Below are 19,742 nucleotides of genomic sequence, written 5' to 3'. Positions count from 1 at the left end.
TCTTTAGGCATGATACAGAACCGGAACAGACCCATACAAAGTGCTATGGCTCTGATCCCATTTCTGAAACATGAAATTTAAAGTTTCAAAAGCTTGCTAAATCTTGTACAGTTAGTCATTAGGCACTCCAAGCACCTCTCATGGGTATGCCTGCCATCTTGCTATGTTATAACTTCCGGGTCACCCCTGTCTTCTCAGTTAGAGAAGTGCATCACCGAATGAAGCAAGAAGAGGAAGTGACATGCATGGCCATTGCAAGAGGCTCCTCCACCGGGGTCATAGCACAACTTTGTTGGAAGTCGTCTGGCTTAAAGGCATGCCCATGAGAGGTGCTTGGAAGTCCCTTTAAAGAGACACTTAAGCCAGAAAAAAAAATGAGGTTTTACTTACCTGAGGCTTCTACCAGCCCCCTGCAGCAGTCCTGTGCCCTCGCAGCCACTCACTAATCCTCTGGTCCCCCGCTGCCCAGCTAGTTTCTTTTTTGCAGATAGGCCAGTCAGGACTGGCCACGTGTAGCTTTTTCCGCATTCCCGACTGTAATTAGCGCTATTGCGGGCCGCAACGCGTACAAAAATATGCGTTGCCTGCATATCTATGTGTGTGTAATGCGCGGCAACGCGTTGCGGCCCCTCAAAAGCGCTAATTACATTTGGGAATGCGGAAAAAGCTACGCGTGGCCAGTCCTGACGGGCCTATCGGCAAAAACGAAACTAGCTGGCAGCGGGGGGCTTTTTTCTTTTTTTTCTGGTCTTAAGGTTCACTTTAAAGGTATCACAGAGTAAACAAGCAGCTTGGAGTGACCCAAAAGCACTAGGAAAGTATGGCAGACTAAAAGAGAATAAGAAAACCCTCCTAGTAAAAAGCAATGATTAGTGTGGTTTGCCTTCTTAAAAGCGGTTCTGCATAAGAGATAATTTGCATATTCCAGCAGCGTGCATTGTGGGTAACCACAGTTGCACTTTTCAATCTAAATTATTGCAAGAACCTTTTGCTTTAAGAAGGCAAACCACACTAAAGGTATCACCTAGACAACTTTTGTTATGTCTTCGGATTCCTCTTATAAGTAAGTGTACACGTGGTTTTTAATTTTACGCAATAGTGGTCCTTTAAAAGAAAGATTCTGATTGGTGGTCTGAGTAACTCTACAAAGACACTAGCTTTTTGTCCCCTGAAACAGTATAGTCTGAGGGTAAAAATCTAACGCAAGTACTAGACGTCGTTGGCTTCCTCTTCAGCAATCTGCCATAATGATCAATCCCGGGCAACCGCTATTGTAGTTGCCACACAGGTGCACCTTCTGCCACAGCCCCTCTCCATAGAACAGAGAGCACAGCAGCATATCTGTACACTGACTGCTACTAATTGTCTTCTAGAAACAATCAAGAACGGCTGTTTCAGAGAATAGCCATTGAGTTTGTATATAAAGCTTCTGCTTCACTCATATCAAGTACGGCGCAAATGAAACTGGAATAGGTTGACCACATGACTTCAGAAATGAAAGCATTAAGTTCCTTCTTTATGATCAGTCTGCTTCCAGTGATAATGCACCATGGTAACACATTGCACTTTGTCTGCACCTTATCTTGTGCAGATAAACACAGTGGGCTGCCCAGCAGCCAGTATTGCTCAGTAAGCTGCAGGAACTCGGATATTGCTCCAGAGGGTTCAGGCCAGCTCTCCTCTGATTGTGGCTGCAGCAGCCAACATTGCCCAATAAGCTGCAGGAACCCACAGGCACTGTTCTGGAGATCAGCTCTTCTGACTGTACCCGCTACAACCAGTATTGTCCAATAAGACATTGCTCTCTAGAGCATGGCTTCCCAACTCTGTCCTCAAGTACCACCAACAGTGCATGATTGTGGAAATCCACAGAGATAGTTAATCGGCTCTACTGAGACACTAAGTACCTCAACTGTGAATGTTTGTGGTTTTCTGCAAAACAAGTACTGCTGGTGGTACTTGAGGGCAGGAATGGGAAGCTGTAGAGATCAGCTCTTCTCTGACTGTAGCTGCAGAAGGCAGTACTCCCCAATACACCACAGGAACCATCAGACATTGGTGTAGGGTTTAGGCAAGCTCTCCTCTGATTGCACCCGCTACAGCCAGTATTGCCCAACAAGCAGCAGAAATCTTCAGACACTGCTGTAGAGTCCAGGCCAGCTTTCCTCTGACTGTAGCTGTCTGAAGCCAGTACTTCCCAATAAACCACAGGAACCCGCAGACATTGCTGTAAAGACTAGGCCTGCTCTCCTCCGATTGTACCAGTTACAGCTAGTATTGCCCAATAAGGAGCAGCAACCCTTAGCCATTGCTGTAGAGAGTCCAGCTCTCCTCTGACTTCGGCTACAGCAGCCAGTATTGCCCAATAAGCCACTGGAACTCTCAGACATTGCTCTAGAGATCAGCTCTCCTCTGACTGCGGCTACAGCAGCCAGTATTGGCCAATAAGCTGCTGTAAGGCTCAGACATTGCTCTAGAGATCAGCTCTTCTAACTTTAGTCACAGCAGCTGCAGAAGGTCACAAGTAGTAGCTGATTCGGGATGGAACAGTTTTGCAGCCCGTTGATGAGAAAAGGTCTTCATTTTCAGGGAAGTAAAGCAGGCTGTCCGCGACAGACTGGACAATGTCTTCATCGTTCGGCAGGCCTTGCTGCTTCAGCTCGCTCCGCACGCACTGCTTGACGTGGCTCGGCCGCAGCGGCAGGAAAGGCACAACAACATCTATAAGGTTCTGCTTGATGATCTCCGACTGCCAGAAGCCATCTGTGGAGCCCAGACACACACAGAAATATTAGGAAATGCAATACTACAGCTAGTGGTACAAGCAGATTGTATACTGCAGAAACTTTATCCAAAAGCCCCAGGCACAGTTTTACATGATTAGAATTTGACATTTATTAAAGTGGACCCAAATTAAAAAAAATACAAGATTTCAGAAATAAAATCTATTTTCTAAATTATAATGATAAATAGCAGCCTTTTTTTCAGCTGCATAATGACAAATATAAAATATTTTACATTTATTGTAGGAACCCCTCCCTTCCTTTCATATTGCCGGGACAGGATCCGGCAGACTGGTGGAGTAGATGGTGTCCAGCAAAGAAGGAATTGCTAATGGCTGCCACCTGTATAACCCTAGCTATGAAAAGAGAAGGGGCGCCAGAAGGATAAAAGTACATAACATTTAAAAAAAAAAATTGCTGGGAGGAAGTGGTGGACTCGCCTCCGTTAAAGCAGACACCAAGGACTGTAAATATATAGATATACACATTTATTGAAAATACCCCAAAGATGCAATGCGTTTCGCGGGCACAGCCCAATTCTTCAGGCAATAAGCAGAGGATAAACAACAGCAATTCAGTTATAGCAAGCAGAGCACCTCTGTGAGCGACATCTTAATCCTGAGTGAGGACAGGTCTAATCTCCTCAACTGCCTAATGAGTGGTTACCTAGGTGGTAACCCGTGTTTGTGAGTATTACCATCCCACTGTTTCATTTATCCAATCAATTTTGACATACTACACCATATTGGGCTCTCGATTTCTCTTCAACTTTATGAAAAGAGAAGGATCAAAAGCTTGCACTGAAATGCTCATAGGCTTGAAGGAGTGTTTATTTATCGTTGTATGTGTCAGAGTGGTGCAACTAAATATTTTGAATTAAAAAAAAAAAAGTTTGGTTTGGGTCCGCTTTAAGTGATATGAAACTCAAAATTACATTTTTGTGCCAAAACATTGAAGTCGATGGGAAAAAAAAACAAAAAAAACCTAAGGAGAGGGAAGGCTCTGGATTCTATAGAGCTATCCCTTTCCTCTCCCGGTCCCCGTTCCAGCACTGGCTCCCCCGTAGCAGTATTCAAACAATTTGGTCAAATACTGCTCGCTCCACTGCCAAAGGAGGCTTCGGAAAGACGGGCCAACCATACTGCGCACGCTCAAGCGCCCCCTCTGGTGCACTCGCATATGGAGCTGTCTGTCTTCAGGAGGACTCTGCTCCGCATCGGGGGATTCAAACGGGAAAGCCAGCGCTCAACGGCGGGGACAGTGAGGGAAGCGGAAAGGAGCAGTGTTCCCCAACCCTGTCCTCAAGGCCCACCAACAGTGCATGTTTTGTAGAAATCCACAAGGGTAGTTAATCAGTTTTGCTGAGACACTAATTACTTCACCTGTGAATGTTTGTGGTTTACTGCAAAGCACGTACTGTTGGGCCTTGAGGACAGGGTTGGGGGAACTCTGCTCTATAGAACTCAGAGCCTTATGCTGGGGATACACGGGTCGATCCGGCGGCCGATTAGCCGCCGGATCGACCCCAGCCGCGTCCCCGCGGATCGATTACCGCTCATCCACCGCTGGCGCTCCTTATCAGCTGCTCGATTCCCTGCTATTGTCCGCTGGCAGGGATCGAGCAGCGTGATCGGACCAGCTCAATATTATCAGCTGGTCGATACACGGTACAGAAACGTATCGTGTATCCCCAGCATTAAACACATAAAGACCGGTCTAATGCCATTCACAGGCATGTTTACACTTCACTGAAGATAACTGATAACATTGTGGACAGCAGGACAAATTATCAAATTGGCCTAGAGAAAGTCCTCAGAACAAAACCCCCTCCCCCCCCCCCCCCCCACCCGATTAGTTATGTTTTTTTTCATTATTTTGTTTGTTTTTTTATGCTTCATTTTTTTCAAAATAAAAACAAAAGCTTGCTGAAGTCCATCAATAAATATCTCTTCCTTAATGACTCTAAATTGCCTGAACGCTCCCCACCTCCACTAGTCAGTATGAATCCCCCTCCCGCTTTCTCTCTCTCTCGCTCATTTGGACATGAAGGAGGGGGGAGAGAGATTGCTTTGTCAGCTGCAGCACTACCTTCCTGACAACCTATCATGGTAGTCAGTCTCTAGTAGGGAGGCTTGGCTTCAGACTGGCTGGGAGGAGGGGGGTGAGCAGTCTGCTAGAGGTTGCTGAGGACAATGAGTTTGTGTTTAGAACTCCTAATAATCAGGACAAGTTAGATGGGGGCTCAAGCCTCTCCCTATGAATGACACCACCTCCATCCATGTAGGAAAGAGCTGCAGATGGAAAGAATATAAGCAAGTCCCCAGTCTACCCTGCAGTGTAACCCAGTGTTCTCTCGGTGACCTCCACTCACGTTCTCGGTCTGATAGGACAGTCCAGGTTATGGCTGCCTCCACATCGCTCAGCTGGATCTCCTCCCGGTCTTTGCATTCCTTCTTGAATTTCAGTGCCACCTGATTGATGTCATCTCCCCCAGAATTGCTGCAATAACAAACATGTCATTACCTAATGCTGACCCAGAAGCATCTTAAAGCAGTAGGATTAGCCATACTATGCCATGGAAATAAAAACAATTTGAGGCTAAATCAGTGATGTTTGCCCTTTACTTTTTTTTTTCTTTAATCGCAGAGTCACCTCAGCATTGTTTGTAAACACAAGTGAGCAGAGGATCGTGTTTCAGCTAGTCAGGGAAATAAAGAGAACAGGAGGAATATATTATAGATAAAAAGAACCCCCAGCATGCAACTGTTTTGCACCGACTACTAAAGGGCCAGTGCTCGTTAAAGAGACTCTGAAGAGAATAAAATTTGCCATTTTTACCAGGGCTGTGGAGTCTGTACAAAAATCTTCCGACTCCAACGTTTATGAAACCACGACTCCGACTCCAGGTACCCAAAATAGCTCCGACTTTGACTTCTTAGTCTAATACTTAACAGGGCTGTGGATTTTGTACAAAAATCATCCGACTCCCGACTCCTCAGTTTATGAAATCAACGGCTCCGACTCTGACTCCGGGTGCCCAAAATTCACCCGACTCCAACTCTGACTCCAAAGCCCTGTTTTTACCTTGTAGTTTGCTTCAGAAGTCTCAGCAGAGGTAAACCGCGGCATCCCCGCCACATAACGAGGGGTTTAGACCCCACAAATCACTGGGCAAACATCCGACAATCTTGGCTTTCAGCAGCAGCTCTGCCTCTCTTGACATCAATCGCCGTGCGGATCTCCGCCTCTCCCTGCCCCTCTAAGTGAAGGAAGAGTGGGAGGGGCGGGGAGAGGCGGCGATTGACATCAGTAGACAAGACAAGACAAATAACATTTATATCGTGCTTTTCTCCTGGCGGACTCAAATCGCCAGAGCTGCAGCCACTAGGACGCGCCCTATAGGCAGTAGCAGTGTTAGGGAGACTTGCCAAAGGTCTCCTACTGAATAGGTGCTGGCTTACTGAACAGGCAGAGCAGAGATTCGAACCCTGGTCTCCTGTGTCAGAGGCAGAGCCCTTAACCATTACACTATCCAGCCACCACTCTAGAGCTGCAGCTCTGCCTCTTTCAGGAAGCGCTCCCCAGAGATTTGGGTGGTCTAAAGCCCTCGTTTTGCGGCGGGGACGCGGTGGTTTACCTCTGCTGAGACTTCTGAAGCGAAATACAATAAGCGAATAAAAATGGCAAATTATATTCGCTTCAGAGTCTAAGTATGTGATAACTCCAAATCATAACAGCAGAAAAAGTGTTTTGAATGCAGGGTTAGCATCTTTATCACTTAATACACTCAGACCAGTTGCTGTTGAAATTTGATTCTTATGGTGACAATCCCACTTTAAAAAAGGAATTCCATGGCTCATTAATGGACAAGACACTGAGGGGAAACAACATTTACAGCAAACCTGAAGTGAAAATAATCTGAAGAAAAAACAATTGCATCTGTAGTCCTACTTCTAAATAGTATTTTCTGGAATCCCAGTCTTAAAAATAAATCAATAAAAAAAATAATAATAATATCTGTGACAGGTTCTGTCTTAAAGGAATACTTAAGTCAAAAAAAAAAAAAAAATGACATTTACTCACCTGGGGCATCCCTCAGCACCCCGAAGCTGGATGGTGCCCTCGCAGCCCCGCTCCGATCGCCCTGTCCCCGCCGGCGGCTACTTCCGGTTCGGCGACAGCCGCCGACAGGCTGGGAACGCGGCTGATTTTCCGCGTTCCCAGCCGCTGCTATCACCCTCTATGCTGCTATAGCGTGTATATATATACGCTATAGCAGCATAGAGGGTGATAGCAGCGGCTGGGAACGCGGAAAATCAGCCGCGTTCCCAGCCTGTCGGCGGCTGTCGCCGAACTGGAAGTAGCCGCCGGCGGGGACAGGACGATCGGAGAGGGGCTGCGAGGGCACCATCCAGCTTCGGGGTGCTGAGGGATGCCCCAGGTGAGTAAATGTCATTTTTTTTTTTTTGACTTAAGTATTCCTTTAAAGCAGTAGGATTAGCCATACTATCCCAGAGAAAAAAAACACATATATAAGTAGATAAATACTTGATCTACTTGCATAGCACATGTATTGTACTAACCACGTCTTGATTTCAGTGAATTTTATATAGTAAATGAAGAGAATTCTGTTCCTGGTAGGAACCATGTCTTTTGCCCACAGTTTGAGGCTATATCCTGATGTCATTTCTGCCCTTTACTTTTTTTTTCTTTTCTCCTCCAATCGCTGAGTCACCTCAGCCTTGCTTGTATACAAAAGTGAGCAGAGCATCAGGTTTCAGATAGGCAGCTAGGCAGGGAAATAAATGGAAGAGGAGGAATATATTATAGATAAAAAGATCCCCCAGCATGTAACTGTTTGGCACTGACTAGCAAAGGGCCAGTGCTCTTAAAGTATGTGATAACTCCAAATCATCACAGCAGAAAATGTTTTGAATGTAGGATTAGCATCTTTATCATTTAATACACTCAAACCAGCTGCTGTTGAAATTTATGGTGACAATACCGCTTTAATGCTGCAAGATTGGAGGGTGCGGTGAGGCTACCTTCCCCCTGAAACGCAGTTGCAGCCATGTTCCTTAAGGCTTCTTTCCCACTAAGACTAAGTTAGATGCTACGTTAAGGTCGCATAACGTGCACCTAACGCAACGCATAGTGGAGTAGAAGCTGGACGTCAGATCGAGCCGCGTTAAGCGGCTCTTCACGCGCCCTGTGATGCGTACTCTTGGACGCATGCGGCATCACGTAGTCCCGCCAGCCAATCGCCGCATAGAGCGGCACTCCAGGAAGTAAACACTGCACGTCACACCGTGCAGTGAATATTAACCATGTGCTTGGCCGCGGAGGAGGAGGGGAGACCTCCTCCTCCAACATTACTGAACATGTGCAAACAGTCTAACACGGCTTAGCTGCTTATAACGCACAGCACGCAGCACTTCGTTTTTGCTTGCTGCGTTATAGTGTAACGCAACGTGGGTACTGTGAACAGCTCATTGATTTTTCATTGCTGTGCGGTGGGCTGCGTTACAGGCTGCTCTAACGTGCGCCTGTAACGTCCCACTGTGAAAACAGCCTAAAGGCTCATACACACACACACAGACTATAGTCTTTGGAAAATGAAAGATCACAGACCAATCTTACCACCCTTCATGTAGAATGAGAGCCATACTCTAGTCTACACAGTCTATTCTATGGAGCTGAACTCCCCATCAGAAACAAATCTTTGCAAGATGCTACACACAAAGATGCTGCACACAAAGATGTCCGTACACACGCAACAGATCAGTATCTGCAAAAGATCTGTTTCTGCCAAAGATCCGTTCCTGCAAATTGCATTCATAGTCTATGATATCTGCAGATCCTCATACACACCTTGTTTAACTGACATTCATCTGCAGATCTGAAAATCCATCCTGGTGGATCTGATCTGCAGATGAATGACTGTTAAACAAGGTGTGTATGAGGATCTGCAGATATCATAGACTATGAATGCATTTTGCAGGAACAGATCTTTTGCAGATAATGATCTTTTGAATGTGTACGGGCATCTTTGTGTGCAGCATCTTGCAAAGATTTCTGTCTGATGGGGAGTTCAGCTCCATAGAATAGACTGTTAGGTATGGCTCTCATACTACATGGAAGGGGGTAAGATTAGTCTGTGATCTTTCATTTTCCAAAGACTATGGTCTGATGTGTGTATAAGCCTTTAGTCTGCCAAAGGTCTTCAGAGACCTCTGCCTGTGTTGCCACGGCCTGCCCCCAGCTCGGCAGCCATCAATTAGTGGGGCACGGCAACACAGATGGAGGAGGCCGAAGGCTTAGGAGAAGAAAAAAAAAATCTGCCAGGGTCGCAATTCTAAAGGGGGGCGGGGTTCGATCACCTGCCTGGATGAATTACCTCAGATCAGGTGAGACTTTCCCCCCCACACACATCCTACCCCATTCCCAGCTCTCCGACTGCTTGATGAACAGCTGCAAGGTGAAATAGTGCCAGAGTCAGCAGAGTAGAAGTGGAGGCGGTGGACATAATGCAAATCATCAATGCCCGACAATTGTAAGTTTTAAGTGAACCCGAGGTAAGAGGGATATGGAGGCTGCCATATTTATTTCATTTTAAGCAATACCAGTTGTCTGGCTGTCCTGCTGATCCTCTGCCTCTAATACCTTTAGCCATAGCCCCTGAACCAGCATGCAGCAGATCAGGTGTTTGACATTTTTGGTCAAATCTGATGAGATTTTCCGCATGTTTCTGGTGTTATTCAGACACTACTACAGCCAAATAGATCAGCAGGGCAGCTACTAATTAAATTAGTAGCATCTTGTTGACCATCTTGAGACGGGAGGTAAAAAAACACCACCTTAAAGAGACTCTGAAGTCTCTTAAAAATAATCTTTTTATTATAAAATCCTGTGTAATATGATAGCCCTACCTAAACCGCTGCATCCCCGCCGCTGTAATCTATCTAAATCCCCCAAACTCCCCGGGGGGCAATCCGGGCAGCGCTTCCGTGAGAGGCAGAGCTATGAGCCACAGCTCTGCCTCTCCGCCGCGTCTGTCACCCCGGATCACCGCCTCTCCTCCGTCCCTCTCAGTCTTTCTTCACTGAGAGGGGAGGGAGAGAGGCGGAGATCCGCTGCTGACAAAAGCGTGTAGAGGCAGAGCTGCAGCTCATAGCTGCGTATGGAAGCGTACAGGGCAGCAAAATGCTCCACCAAGAAAGTCGTTGTGGATTTTGCAGGGGAGAGGGAGGGGGGAGTTAGGGGGGATTTAGATGGATTTCAGCGTCGGGGATGCGGCGGTTTTAGGTAGGGCTAGCATATTACACAGGATTTTATAATAAAAAGATGATCTTTAACCACTTGCCGACTGCACACTCATACCGGGTGGCGGCAAAGTGGTAGCTGGAGGACCAGCGACGCACATCTGCGTCGCCAGGTGCCTCCCCAATTAATCAGGAAAGGCCGCTCGCGCGAGCAGCCGTTTCCTGTTAGATCACGGAGCGGGTCTCCGTGAATAGCCTGCGAGCCGCTGATCGCGTCTCGCAGACCAAATGTAAACGCAGGAGACGTTTGTCTCCTTTGTTTACATTGAACGGCGCTGCTGCTACAGCAGCGCCGTTAGGCAGATCGGCGATTCCCGGCCAATCAGCGGCCGCGGATCGCCGCCATGTGACAAGAGGACAGCCTGTCACAGGCTGCACAGGACGGATAGCGTCCTGTGCAGCCCCGATCACCAGGGGTGAGGGGGAGGAGGGGGGGGGTAATTTCGCTGCGGAGGGGGGCTTTGAGGTGCCCCCCCGCAACACCCAGGCAGGCAGGAGCGATCAGACTCCCCCTGCACATCATCCCCATAGGGGGGAAAAAAGGGGGGCGATCTGATCGCTCTGCCTGCACCCTGATCTGTGCTGGGGGCTGCAGAGCCCACCCAGCACAGATCATAAAAAAACACGCTGGTCCTTAAGGGGGGGGTAAAGGCTGAGTCCTCAAGTGGTTAAGAGACTTTTTCCAAGCATATTCTAGGAGGGGGGCAAAACGGTTGTTCAAAGAGTGATTGCAACAGCTAACAGAAGGCAAATAATATCAAGGAGTAAATGCCAGGAAACAAGTACTTCTTTTAGTCAAGTTCCGCAGCCAAAGCTCAGACCGAAGCAGATAATATCCTTACCTTATGAAGATAAATATGGCCTTTTTGTAGTTTGAACCAAAGACCACCCATGATGGGCCCAGGAAGGGGACAATGACATCTATCAGGCCTGGGTGCATTTTATCCATCTCTTCAAAGAGAAACAAAGAGCGGCCACAAGTGGTGAGGTTGCCCTGGATCCACTGCTTGAGGCTTTCCTGTACAGAGAAGACATAACAGAGAGATTGTACTATATAGCGTATCTTATAGATTACCCAGCAAGCTCATGGTGAACCAGAACTCCTAGGAGTGACAACAAAGAGATGCTTTGCATATTAAGCAGTGATGCATTGTGGGGGGGAGACATCATATGCTCACTCCAACCTGAATAAATGCAAATACCTTCTGTTTTAAGAAGGCAAATTGCTGTGCTAAACTGTTTTGCATAATGTATCTTAAAGGGATACTGTAGGGGGGTGTCGGGGGAAAATGAGTTGAAGTTACCTGGGGCTCCTAATGGTCCCCCGCAGCCACTCCCCAGTGCTCTGGCTCCGCCTCCGGTTCTCTTCTGGAATTTCAGACTTTAAAGTCTGAAAACCACTGCGCCTGCGTTGCCGTCTCCTCGCTTCCCCTGATGTCACCAGGAGCGCACGGTGCAGGCGCAGACTATACTGGGCTTGCGCAGTGCGCTCCTGGTGCCATCAGGGGAAGCGAGGATCCGGCAACGCAGGCGCAGTGGTTTTCAGACTTTAAAGTCTGAAATTCCAGAAGAGAACCAGAGGCGGGGCCAGAGCATTGGGGAGTGGCTGCGCGGGCACTGGATGTCTGCGGGGGCCATTAGGAGCCCCAGGTAACTTCAACTCATTTTCCCCCGACCCCCCTACAGTATCCCTTTAAATCCTAGAATCAGGACATTGCAGCTTCCAATGTGACTAGGCTGAAACTCAACCGCCTATCAGTACATGCAATTGATTCAATCATATCCTGCAAGTGCTGTACAAATTGTAATATCCTGAGCAGTCTGACTCAGAACTAATCAAGGCGCTTGTGGACCAAAGAAACATAGGTTCTGCAACAGACTACCTACTAGTGATGGTCTAGGAGTTGCTAGTAATACTGGCTTACATGAAAAGGGTTGCACAGGGAGGAGGCAGAAGGTGGCAAGGTGGAGGCACAGGTGGCACAAGAGGGACTAGAGAAGCCACTGGGGAACAGAGGTTTAACAGAAAGGGACACTGCTCCCACCTATGTTGCCCTTCAAAGGGGGGCAAAGTGGAGTTGGAACAGTGTTTAGAACAAACTTACAGTCCCCATATTGTTCGTTGACCGGGGATTACATGTACTTTTTGGAATGACGCTGTGTGCCTCTGAGCTGATTGATATAAACCAAGAGATGCAGGACAGGGCAGATCAGCATGCTCTGTTCTATGAAGAGAAAGTGGGAAGATAAGCAAGCAGCAGCCTGCTAAGCAGACTTCATAGTAAGTCCCTCTGAAATAACAGTGGTTGAAGACAGTGATAAGCCATAATAAATCACTGAAGACAAGAACAAGACCACATGAGTCAGGACTACCAAACACACCTGAGATTTCAGCCAATCAGCATTGACTGTCTCAGCCAATGAGAATGACTAGTGTGTACACATATGTAGAGATAGTAAGATCTGTCAGCTTACCTTGTATTGCTCCACATTCTGGGCATGCTGGAAGTTGAGGATGGGAGAGAAGTGATGTACATAGGGGCTCCGGCTCCCACCCTTGTACAGATGCTTGATCAGCAATGAGCTCAGGAAGGTCTTGCCAGTGCCGCTCCAGCCGTGGAAGGACAGGACCAGAGGCTTGCTGGGGGAATCCGTCTCCACAAACTCCCTGACAGCCTTCACCACCAGCTCCTGCGCCAGGTGCTGCCCAAACAGATTACGGGCCAGGTCACACTCTAAGGCTGCGGGGGGGAAAACAGGAAGAACGTTACAAGTGACCAGACCCCCGATGTAAAAATAACACATACACTATCTGCACAGGAAGCAGGAAAAAAAATGTCTAAAAACTGACAACCGTAAAATTCAGGTTGTTGGTTAGCCACGCCCCTTGTTTGAGAGTGTGTAATCTGTGGGTGGGAGGAGCCTCATAGTGTGGCCTGAGGGGTACTCTGCTTCTACCTGTGCCAGTGAGCCATCTGAGAGAGCAGAGGTGAAGAGAAAAGAAGTGCAGTGCCAGCCACAGTATGTTGCATTCCAGAGCTGACACATTGCTTCCCTGCTGCTTGAAGGACAGCTGTAGTGAGAAGAATATGGAGGCTGCCATATTTATTTCCTTTCAAAACAATACCAGTTGCCTGGCAGCCCTGCTGATCTATTCGGCTGCAGCAGTGTCTGAATCACACCAGGAACAAGCATGCAGCTAATCTTGTCAGATCTGACAATGTCACATACACCTGATATGCTGCATGCTTGTGCAGGGTCTATGGTTAAAACTATTAAGCCTCATCTACAGGTGTAGATGAAGCGGCGATTCGGGCAGCTCGATAAGCCGCCGGATCGCCTCTTCCGCGTCCCCGCTCGCCGCGCCGGAATCAATACCTGCTCGATTCCCACTCGTCCCCGCACCGCGCCGCTTATCTTCCGCTCGATTTCCTGCCATTGTCCCCTCGCGGGGAGCAAGCAGGGAATCGGCGGTTCGGAGATCCGTCCTGTTGGATCTTATCAATCGAGCCGCATCAGCGGCTCGATTGATAAGGAACATCGCGCCCACATCTACGCGTGTAGATGCGGCTTTAGAGGATCAGAACGGCCAGGCAACTGGTATTGCTTAAAAGGAAATAAATATGGCAGCCTCCATATCCCTTGTTGCAGCTGTCCTTTAGGCCTCGTTCACATTAGGCAACGTGCATTTGGAACACAACCGCACGCAATCACACGCCATCTGCATTGCGCTGCTGATCCCATTCATTACAGTGAATGGGATCAGCGATCCGCTTTGCCAAAAATGCATGCAGCAGTGCGATAGCTCATCTCACTGCTGCGCAGCATGCATAGTCTGAACGTCAGAAGTGAACTTCTGTTCTTGCTGATCACACGTCGTACATGCTGCTAAAATGTGCACGGCAGTGCATATAGTGTGAACGACAACGAGGCCTTCATGAAGTAATCAGCTCTTGCATTGGGTAGTAAATAGAAGGGGAACAGCCATAGTGTCATTCATTCTTGGAATTTACAGCAGGTCCACTTTAAAGAGGTGTTCGCCCCTTTAGGGGGGGTCTGATTTTGATGTGCAGACAGATTATTTCAGCTATGAAGCCTTTACTGTCTGTGCGATGCTTTACTGGAGTGCCTGCTTTGGGATCATTTATCAGGACAGGTGCAAAAGAAACTGGGGCAAAGATGGAGCTATTGCCTGAGCAACCAATTAAGCTGCAACCTAACTGGTTGCTCTGGACACTGGTTCCCTTTTTCCTCCCAGTGTACTTTGCCCTGATCCTGATAACTCACATCTGTCCTCTGTGTCTGCCAGTCCGCCGCCCTGTGCTGACTCGTGCTCTGAATACAATAAACTTTGTTCAGCAGTCACCCCACAGGAGAACAAAGGTTCTGCTACATCCTAGGTTCTCAACGTGTGGTACGCATACCCCAGGGGGTACTTTTGATAGTTCCAGGGGGTACTCAGGCTGGATATACTTAACAAAGAATAACAAATTTATAGTTTTAGAAAATGATAACTCTTATTTAAACAACACCGAATTAGTATTTCAGCTAATTATAAGCAATAGTAAATGCTTGGGAATTGTTTAGAACCAATTATCATGTACTACAATTAAATATATATTTGTCAAGGGGTACTTGTGGTAATGTTTACTATGCTAGGGGGTACTTGGTGAATACAGGGTTTTAAAAGGGGTACATACCAATAAAATGTTGAGAAACACTGTGCTACATCACCCGAGTGCAGCAATCCAAGCCAACAGAGTCTAGGCAGATGTTCAAGGGAACAGTCCTGAGTCCAACATACCTACACTTGCTTCACTGTATAGTGGATCACTCACACAAAGCAATTATTGTGCTCAGGAGTCCCTACGCCTCAGCTTGTATAAACCCTTAAAGAAAACCTGTAATGAGAAAAAGTTCCCCTGGATCCTATCCTATCGAGGCTTCTCCCGTCGTCCTGTGTCCCACGGCGAAAGTCCTCCCGGAACGGCAGGGATGTAACTATTTACACCCCGGGCTCCAACGCAGTATCGGCTCCTGCCTCGGAGATAAGCAGAAATAGCCAATCGCTGTCTGGCCGCTCTAGTGCGCAGGCGCAAGTCTCCTGCGCCTGTGCAGTAGAGCGAACCCGACAGAGATGGTCTATTTTTGCCTATCTCCATGCAGAGAGCCGCAACAGCGCCCCCGCTGGAGCCAGGAAAGGTAAATAAATCAGCACTTAGGGCTGGTGCACACCGGGCGGCTTTTTGGGCGTTTTCAGATCCGCTTGCGGCTGCGGATCTGCTTGGTCAATGTATCTCAATGGGGTGGTGCACACCAGAGCGGGAGGCGTTTTGCGGAAACGAAAAATGCCTGGGTGAGGCATTTTTTGGATTGCGGATGCGTTTCTGCCTCAATGTTAAGTATAGGAAAAACGCAAACCGCTCTGAAAAACGGCACTTCAGAGCGGTTTTCCAGGCGTTTTTGTTACAGAAGCTGTTCAGTAACAGCTTTACTGTAACAATATATGAAATCTACTATACTGAAAACCGCAGCAGCAATCCGCAAAACGCTAGCAAAACGCCTCATAAAAATAAAAAAAAGCGTTTAAAAATCTGCTAGCATTTTGCGGATCTGCTAGCGGGTTTTGGTGTGCACCAGCCCTTATTGCTTGTCAGGCTTGTCGAGGGAGGATTGCTGGACGCTTCGGGGGAACCAGCGCTGGATTGTCTGCAGCTACAGGGGAGCGGGAAGCCTCATTGGGAACCTGAGGCTTCCCCCTCCCGAGGTGAGTACCCCCCAAGTTGCAGGTGTAGAGAAGCCTTAAAAGGATCTCTGAGGTGACATGATGAGAAAGACATGGGTATGTACAGTGCCGCCAACACAAATAACTATACTGTGACCCTCACTGATGAGAAATTCCAACTGTAAAACACTTTCCTAGCAGAAAATGGCTTCTGAGAGCAGGAAAGAGATAAAAAGGGACAATAGTTCATAGATTTTAGCACTGGCATACTTCAATGAATGTGTCATTGAGCAAAAACAATAAAACAGTTAAAACTTAAAAAGTAGATAAAATAAAACTGTGGAATATCTTAAAAAGTCATTTTTAAGCCTTGTACACACGCTGTACTACGGGTCCGTCAGATCCTCCCGCTGGGCGGGCGTTCCAGCGACAATACAGCGTGTGTACAGTCTGTCTGCTGACTGATAAGGCTTATCCTCATCAGTCTGTCTGACAGACTGTACACAAGCTGTACTGTCGCTGGACCGCCCGCCCGGCGGGAGCGTCTGACGGACCCGTCGTTCCCTGTAGTACAGCGTGTGTACGAGCCTATAGGAGAAGGAAGATAGATACAATCATTTATTTCTTTAGTTTATTTTCACCTCGGGTGTCCTTTAAAGGATAGCTTAGTCCTTAACGGATTTCAAAATTGACTTCCTGTGTGTGATGGGAGGTGTGCATAGGCTTACCGCACCTGCTGTCGCCCAGCGTTTCCTTCCATTCATATGTAACCAGCCCTGGTCTGCGCAGTATGTTCCAACGAAAGTGCAGAAGATGTAGCCGGCGTGTGCGGTCCCTGACCCGGACATAGTACAGTCACACAATGTCTGCTTGGTACCTGGCGACCGCACACACCAGCTACGTCTTTCTATGCGAGTGTGCGCATGCTCCCGCGGACATGCTCCACCAAGCAGGGCTTTGGAACGGTGCCAGATACAGATGGAGAAACCAGGTCATGGGAGGGAGTACATATTATTCTGGTGCCGTTCAGGGAGTGCTGAATGAGGGCTCTCCCTGCTGCCACTAAACTCCCTGGCTATATACTATTACTATACCATAGCTCACAACTGTCCCTCTTTCGGAGGGACAGACCCTCCTTGGGAGCCCTGTCCCTCTTTCAGGACTTTGTTCCTCTATGTAAATATATGTATTTCTTTGCTGAATAATGTGTTTGACTCTAAACTTTATTACCATCCTTTAAATTGATATATTTGTTATTATTAAATATTGTTCAGCACTGAAATCAGGATAAAGATAACATGGAGTGGAACTTAGATGTTTAATAAGCAGGTCCACAATGACCGCTCACATCCCCACAGGGCCCACACACGAAAATGTAAAAAGTAAAGTTGCCCTTCTCTACTGTAAATGTGGAAGTGACCATTCAGCGGTCGGGAGGGGGGTGTCCCATATGCTGCCTCCACTTACCTTCAAGGTCCGGCTTGAAGCCGCAGTCGCAGGACAAGCTGTTGTAGAAGCTGCAGTGGAGGGAGGTAAGTTCCCAGCCCAACCCGGGACCCGTCGCCACAAGCAGCAGGAGCAACAACCTGAACCGGCCCGCCATACTCATCCCTCCCGCTGCATGACGGGAAATGTAGTTGTTACCCCTCCGTGTCTCACGAGATAGAACTGCCCTGCCAGACTGAGCGGTCACATGATCCCACATGTCAGCTGATTATCGCCATATTGGTAGGGGAACGTTGACAAATGGCCAGCAAGTCCGTAGTGTTAGTAATAAACTTTTTTTTTTGCTGAAAGGGATTAATTGGAATGATTTGCTCTTAATACACACACAATGGGCTCTATTCTCAAAGACTTCCCGCATGCAGTAAAGTACATGCGGGAAGTTTGCACCCAAAATACCGGCAAGTTGGGATTCTCAAAATGTTCCGCATGTTTTTTCCGCATGCGGAAAAAGTGTGATAAAAGTGCGGGATTCATGCGGTAAAATTTCCGCAAAAGTCGGTATTTTCCGCAATAAAAGATCAATTCTCAAAGATGTTCAGGCGCATCATTTCTTCGTTAATTACCGAATTTTTATCACCTACAAGTAGTAGGTGATATATTCCGCATCCCATTGACTTTAATGAAGTGTGGAGGCTTAAGGGCTGTGCTTGGTGGACTTTAACTTTTTTTTTTTAAACACTTTTTAATGCGACCTTTTTACCGCATGATTCCCGCATGAATAATGCCTGTTTCCGCATCTTTTTTCCCGCATGCGGAAAACATGCGGAAAATATTAGTGAATGGGGAAAAAATGCGGAGTTTACCGCTGGCGGGAATATAGCGGTAACATTTTGCGGAAAATTTGGCTCTTTGAGAATAGAGCCCAATGGCCTCGATTCATAAAGCATTCCCGCATTCGGAAATGCTGAAAACTGCTCACTTTACCGACCACACAGCAAAATCTGTATTCATGAAGGCTTTTTCCGCATGAAAAGCCGACATTCGTGAGCAGAGTGATCAATCACCGCCTTGCGCGGTGATTATCATAGCAAAAGTAACAAGTAGTCAATTCATAAAGATTAGAGGTAGCGGTATGCGGACGGGTATTACCGCTACCTCTGATGTGGCGAGAAGCGTGCGGAATACATTGCAGTGAATTGGACAGACCTCCCAAGCAGCTGCAGAGAGAACACCGCACGGAGGGACTCCGCCTGCTTCCCCTGTTTCCGCATGTCTCCCGACAGCCTTACGCCTGCCTACAGCGGAATATCTCCGCACGCCTGTCACATCTAGCAAAATTTTTATGAATTACCACCCTGAAGACGGAAATACCGACAGCGGTGTTTCCCCGCTCGACGTTACCTTCCCCACAGCACTTTTATGAATCGAGGCCATTGGGCTCTATTCATAAAACTTCTGAGTCGAAAAAAATCCTGGAGGTAAAATACCGCAGCGGTATTTTACACTTCTGGGTGGTCATTCCAAAAAATCTTGAAAGCTGCGATGCAAGAGCGGAGATCTCCCGCTGAAAGCTGGCGGTAAGCTGTCGGAAGGCATGCGGAAACACTTCATCCGGCAAAGTCCCTCCATGCACTGCTCTCTCTGGGAGGTCTGTCCCATTCACTTGTATGTAATCCGCAAAATCAGAGGAAGCGGTATTTCCCGTCCACATACCGCTTCCTCTAAACTTCATGAATGGCCATTTTGTTACTTTTTTCTAGATAAATCTAGAAAAACACTGGAGAGGGCGGAAATTTCTCGCTCTGCTGGGGGATCATAGATTTTTATGCGGGAACAGCTTTTATGAATGTCCACTTTGCTAAATGGACGGGAAAATCCGCTGTTTTGAGCGGAAAACTTGCGGTAAGGTTTTATGAATAGAGCCCATTGTGTGCTGAGAAATCACTTCTCTACTAGTTCTGTGTGCTAAAAGACAGTATTTGAAAGATTATTATTATTATTTATTATTTGCAAAAAAAAAAAAAAAAAGGTTTACCAGGTTGAGCAGTTAAAAAGGTTGAGCAGTTTCCAAATCTGGAATGAAAAATGTTCATATTTGTAGATTTTCTTTTTCATTACAATACATGCCTAAATCTGCAACAACCCATGATTCTGAGCGTATAGCTACAACAGAGTTTTGTTGTATTTCTGTATGTTCCAAATGTTCTGAAGGGACAGACAGGGGCGTAGCAATAGGGGTTGCAGATGTTGCAACCACATTGGGGCCCTTGGGCCAGAGGGGCCCCTAAGGGCCCTCCCTCAACTGCATATTAGCTCTCTATTGGTCCTGTGTTTATAATAATCCCTTCTATAGATACTTTGAATAGTGGTAATCCTTAACGAGCTGTTCCCCATCCCCTTCTTGCACCTCTGACACTGTAGTTACCATTGGCAGGTTTTGGTGCGCCATATCAATTGTTATTCATA

The 19,742-nt window shown here is 47.3% G+C and overlaps 1 protein-coding gene across 1 annotated transcript; it reads right to left on the bottom strand.

Annotated features, from left to right (window-relative positions):
• Window positions 1-1,495: 1,495 nt before the first annotated feature.
• On the bottom strand, window positions 1,496-17,470 carry TOR2A (torsin family 2 member A). Its single transcript, XM_068249817.1, has 5 exons — window positions 17,298-17,470; window positions 12,581-12,846; window positions 10,948-11,123; window positions 5,155-5,282; window positions 1,496-2,763 (listed from the first exon to the last, which is right to left on the bottom strand). Exons 1-5 carry the CDS (start codon window positions 17,437-17,439, stop codon window positions 2,519-2,521), a joined length of 957 nt encoding a protein of 318 aa, XP_068105918.1. The 5' UTR covers window positions 17,440-17,470; the 3' UTR covers window positions 1,496-2,518.
• Window positions 17,471-19,742: the final 2,272 nt, after the last annotated feature.

This window comes from Hyperolius riggenbachi, chromosome 8, assembly GCF_040937935.1.
Source record: "Hyperolius riggenbachi isolate aHypRig1 chromosome 8, aHypRig1.pri, whole genome shotgun sequence".
Classification (NCBI taxonomy): Eukaryota; Metazoa; Chordata; class Amphibia; order Anura; family Hyperoliidae; genus Hyperolius; species Hyperolius riggenbachi.
The sequence above is the reverse complement of the archived record's forward strand: the minus strand, read 5'-3'. Positions and strand labels throughout refer to the sequence as shown.